Genomic DNA, 5,133 nt, shown 5'->3' with positions numbered 1-5,133 from the left:
AAATAACAGTTTTGTCATACGCGATCCGTCTCTCGCGGTACTCGTTGAGAGAAATTCTGCGTTTCGGTTGGGGCGTTTCACTGAATGAATCCCAATCTATGTCAAAATCACCACGCATGTTGCGCAATGTGTAATTTTGATACCAGTCTGAATCGTCCATTTCGATGGACACATGAAGTGAGACTTACTTTCACAAACGATGAGCGAGAACTGAGGCTTCAGAAGAGCTCCTCAAAATTTTAGGGAAGAAAGCAAGTAATAAAATCAAAAAGAGGAGAAAAACATAAAATTGAACTGTTCAGAGTCGTGTTTCATATTGCGGTTTCTTGAGCTGCAAATGAGCCTTTCAAATTATGAGTGCCGTTGAATGATGAGAACCTGAGGGCACATGTGGGCCCGTCAAGGTGAGGGTGTCAAGTGGTCGGAGCGGAGGGTGCAGCTTTAATGACTGGGAAGAGGGTAAATTTTTACGGCCGGACGCTTGTATGTTCCTCGAGCCGTGCGGACTGTCACCACTCTCACCACACCATCCTTTCCGGGGTGAACGGCATCGATGATTCCTTTTTTCCAGTGAGTTGGGGCGGTATCGTTGTCTGCCATGAGGACCACTGCCCCAATTTTCAAATCTTCTTGGCGTTGTTGCCATTTTGTCCGTTGAATCAAGGTGTGAAGATAATCTCTACTCCAAATTTTCCAAAATTGCTGAGTGATTTTCTGGACCCTGCTAAAAATGTTCCATGTGGATGGTTCGAGCCTCTCGAGTATGTAGGTAACTCTGTTAGCTTCGAAAGTCTTCAATTTGCAAGGCAAAGTTTTGATCCAGTCTAGAACTACCTGAGAATCAGTGAAAGCAACAATATTATGAATTTCCATGACGTCACTTAGTTGCTCCTTCAAGTGGATTAGGAGAGTAGACAATAATTGTGCTCCACATAATTCAAGTCTAGGTATAGAAATTGTTTTGCAAGGTGCAATTCGTGATTTAGATGCCAGTAAAGAAACTTTTACTGCATTTTCGGCTTCAGACCGTACATACACGGCTGCAGCGTATCCAAGTTGTGAAGCGTCTGAAAAGCCGACTAGGCTATGAGACGTTGCGTTCGGCGCCGTAGCGCATCGGTCTATTTTCAAGAGGCTAATCGAAGGCAATTTTTCGTAAAATTTAGTCCATTCCAATTCCAATTCGTCAGGTAGCTGGTCATCCCAATCAAGTCCTTCAATCCACAATTTTTGGATTATAGTTTTTGCCTTAAAAACTATGGGCGATATTAAACCATTCGAGTCAAAAATTCGAGCTACCTGAGACAAAATATTCCGTTTCGTCATTTCATGAGGTCCTGTTTTAGCCACGTAATAAAAGTAGTCCGATTGGGCGTTCCAGTGTATTCCTAAAATTTTTGAATTTGCCGCGCATTCATCAGTCAAATCTAATGAAGTGGTGCGGTGCTCAGGTGGTACCTCGAGCAAAATTTCCGGGCAATTACTAGCCCATTTTTGAGTTTCAAAACATCCTTCCTTCAGAAGTCCAATTGTTTGATGCTGCAGCTCCAACAAACGTTGCGTATCTGGAGCCCCAGTTGCCAAGTCGTCAACAAACATGTCCCGGCAGAGCGCAGTGGCTGCTGCAGGATATTTATGTCCTTCATCTTCCGTAAGTTGTTTTATGACACGCAGTGCGAGAAAAGGCGATGAAGAAAGACCATAAGTCACTGTATTAAGTTCAAATTCCTTCAATTCCCCATCATGACGCCAAAATATATGTTGATATTTCCGCTCATCAGGTCTCAGTAAAATCTGCCGGTACATCTTGGATATGTCACATGTAAACACTTTTTGATGAATTCGAAATCTCGCAATGACATCAAAAACGTCCTTTTGAAGTTTAGGACCGGAGTACAAAATTTCATTTAAGGCAATGCCAGAACTTGACCTTTGTGATCCATCGAAAACCACGCGAACCTTTGTAGTTGCGCTATCTTCACGGAAAACAGCGTGATGAGGAATATAATATCTAGCGAGTCCAAAATTTTCCGAGTTCACTAAGCCCATGTGACCTAGAGACTCGTATTCTTTCAAAAATTCCGAGTACTTTTCCTTCAATTCAGGTTGTTTGTTGAAACGGCGCTCAGTTCCGTTTAAACGCTGAAGAGCAAGGCTTTTCGAGTCACCCAGTGGTGACGCATCGTTACGTATCAAAAGAGGAACTACATAACGACCAGTTCCTAGTCTATAGTGGTTGTTCTTAAAAATTCTTTCGGCAATGACATCATCTGGATGTGATGGCACTGGTTTGGGTATTTCTTCAATCTCCCAGAATTTTCTTAATAAAGCATCTGTAGAGGAACCATTTGAGGGTGCAGCAATGAGTGCTACATGCCCCGGAAATTGGTTACCATGGTTGTCAATTTTACCCATTATTATGTATCCAAATACACTGTTCAAAGCTGTCAGCGTACCGGATGGGCCAAATTTCTTTTCTCCCGTGAATATCAGTGGAAAAATGTCAGCTCCAATCAGAAACTCAACTTCGCGAGCAGTGCCGAAGTGAGGGTCAGCCAATGGTAAATCTGAAAAGTGAGCTCTAACATTTTTCGGAATGAATGACTTAGGCAAATTAACGATTTTCTTTATTACAACTGTGTCAGTTGGCAACACTGGTGAGTCTTGGTGTCTAGGGCGAACGTAACAGGTTGTTTGACCCTTTACCCCTGCTTGGCCCCCTCCGATTCCTGAGACTGCCTCAGAGGTGCGGAAGTACTTTAGACCAATTTTTTGAGCTGCTGCGAGCGATATGAAGGATGACGAGGCGGCACTGTCAACCACCGCGTTAAGAGTGTAATAAACACCATCCCTCCCCAAAACGTTGATTAGGGCAGTCCCTAATAAAACAACAGAATCCAAATTATTTCCTGGTGAGTGTTCACTATCGGTTGTCAGCAATGAAACGTGGGGGGTGGAGGAGGATGCGTGAGACGATTCCTCCCGTCGTTGTTCCCCTGTTGAATCCGAGGGGCTATGAGTAGTTTTCATAGTGGGCGAGTTGCTTGCAGATGAACATAAAAACGTATGATGCAGAGAACCGCATTTTCGACACTTTTTATCTTTCTTCGTGCAGTTAGTTACCAGATGGCCTTCTTCTTCCCCAAGTCTGTATTTGAGACAATTAAAACAGGCACCAATCCTTTTCGCTAGGTCTCTGCGCTCATGGACGCTTATAGTTTTAAAGCGAGGGCAGCTATAGAGGGGATGCATTCCGTCGTTGCAGCATTTACAGTGGTGCCGCTTCTCATTAGTAACGACAAGAGCGCCTCTTTTCGGATAATTGGAGCTGGTGTCCTTCCGAAAATTACTTGATTTGGACTTGTTACTTTCACTCGTTTCTGGCTTACCGGACAAGTGAATAGAATTTGCTCTTTTCTCCAAATAAGCAAGCAAATGTTCGTAGCTTGGCATTTTATCATCAGTCAATTTTAGTTCCCACTCATAAGCTGTTTTCTCGTCAATTTTAGTCAAAATCAAGTCGATCAAGGGAACACTCCATTGATCAATCGGAGCGTCTAAGTTTTTCATTGCTCTTAAGTTGACTTTGAAAAAATCAACTAAGTTTCCCAATGCCGTTGGTGTATCCTTTTGAAGTTTTGGATAATCACGTAAATTAGCATAGTGTTGACGCAAGGTGCGTCGTGGACGATTAAATTTGTCCTTTAAAAGATCCAGGGCCAATCGGTAGTTGTCATCAGTTGTTTTAAAATTGGTAAGCAAATCAGCAGCTTTACCAGTCATCGCAGTCTTCAAATAGTACAGCTTTTTTACGGCTGTAAGTTTCGGGTTCTGATCAATTAAACTGGTGAATAGGTCGAAGAATGAAGCCCATCCTTCCAGGGACCCATCATAGCTAGGTAGTGCTATGGTTGGCAGTTTAACTGAAATCGAGGAAGTTGATTCATTTTCCGTGGATGTGGAACTATCGGATTTTGTTCCGTTATCCGGAGATTTGGCAGCATCGCGCAAGTACCTACGTGCGCGCGCGACGGCTTTGTCAAAAAGGTCAGTGAAAACTTCTCGTTGCTCGATCTCTGTTTCGTCGAGCTCTTCGATATCATCCTGAATTCCATCAAATTTGAGAAATGTTTTTTGGAGAGATTCCAGGCTCTGCTCCAAAAAATCAGAATCCCGGCATTCGGGGTTCTCCTTCCAACCGTCTAGTTTCTTAAAGAATTGGGTGATAGCACCCTGAACATTGCCTCTTTGGCGGCGCAATGTTTTGAGTTTTCTTGTCATTTCTTCTTCACTCATTGTAGGAGTGAATGTCAAAAAATCAATCAATCAATCAAAGAAACTTTGTCGAGAACAATTCCGTGATCCTGTCGATGCTTGAACGGAAAGTTAAGTTTCAATTGCCGGCTCAATTTCTGAAATCCGGCCCGAGGGACCATGAACGGGAACCGTCAAAACCAAAACCACAAAACAAATAAATAAATAATAAAAAATAAAGTATGGCTTTCCCTTGGGGGGGGTTTCGACGTCCCTCAACTAAATAAATAAAATAATAAAAAATAGAGAGAAAAAGTGTCAATCAGCGCGAACTGTTAAGCGCGTCAGCGACGTGCCCAGTCCGTGCCGTGAGCCAAGTTGAGAGTCAGCGCGAACTTTTCAGCGCACCTAATAAAAGATGTGCCAAGTTCGTGCCGGTAGCTGCTCAATTGACTCAGTGGAGTCAGGAGTCAGGGTAAGTGATGTAACACGGGGTAATGTTTCACACTTTAGATTTATTTGTCGAAGTGACGTACAAGGTGTACCCACTCTGCGGCAAATAAATAGGATTTGTCTACTGGACAGGCCAGGAGCCTCGAATTCAAGTGAAGCGCAGGGGGCTCTGAAAACGGGACTGAATTGCAGCGGCAAGAGCGGCCGCTGGGAAGACGGGGTCCTCCACTCGGCGGAGGATGCGCGCGCATCTGGGGCGCTGGAGTGGGGATGATGCTTCGAGGGGTGGCCCTGGCCAAGGAGCCGTCAGGAGACGGGGGGCGAGGGGGGTCTACATAGAAATAAGTCAAATAGCACCGCAGAGTGGTGAACATACAAAAATTAAACTAAATTAATATCTTATGATCAATGAATAAAATTGTACAT

At 43.8% G+C, this 5,133-nt stretch overlaps 1 protein-coding gene across 1 annotated transcript; it reads right to left on the bottom strand.

Annotated features, from left to right (window-relative positions):
- Positions 1-441: 441 nt before the first annotated feature.
- LOC109039407 (uncharacterized) lies at positions 442-4,296 on the bottom strand. Its single transcript, XM_072303544.1, has one exon. It carries the CDS (start codon positions 4,294-4,296, stop codon positions 442-444), a length of 3,855 nt encoding a protein of 1,284 aa, XP_072159645.1.
- Positions 4,297-5,133: the final 837 nt, after the last annotated feature.

The sequence above is a fragment of the Bemisia tabaci genome, chromosome 8, assembly GCF_918797505.1.
Source record: "Bemisia tabaci chromosome 8, PGI_BMITA_v3".
NCBI classification, from domain to species: Eukaryota; Metazoa; Arthropoda; class Insecta; order Hemiptera; family Aleyrodidae; genus Bemisia; species Bemisia tabaci.
This window is presented reverse-complemented; position numbering and strand designations above follow the sequence as displayed.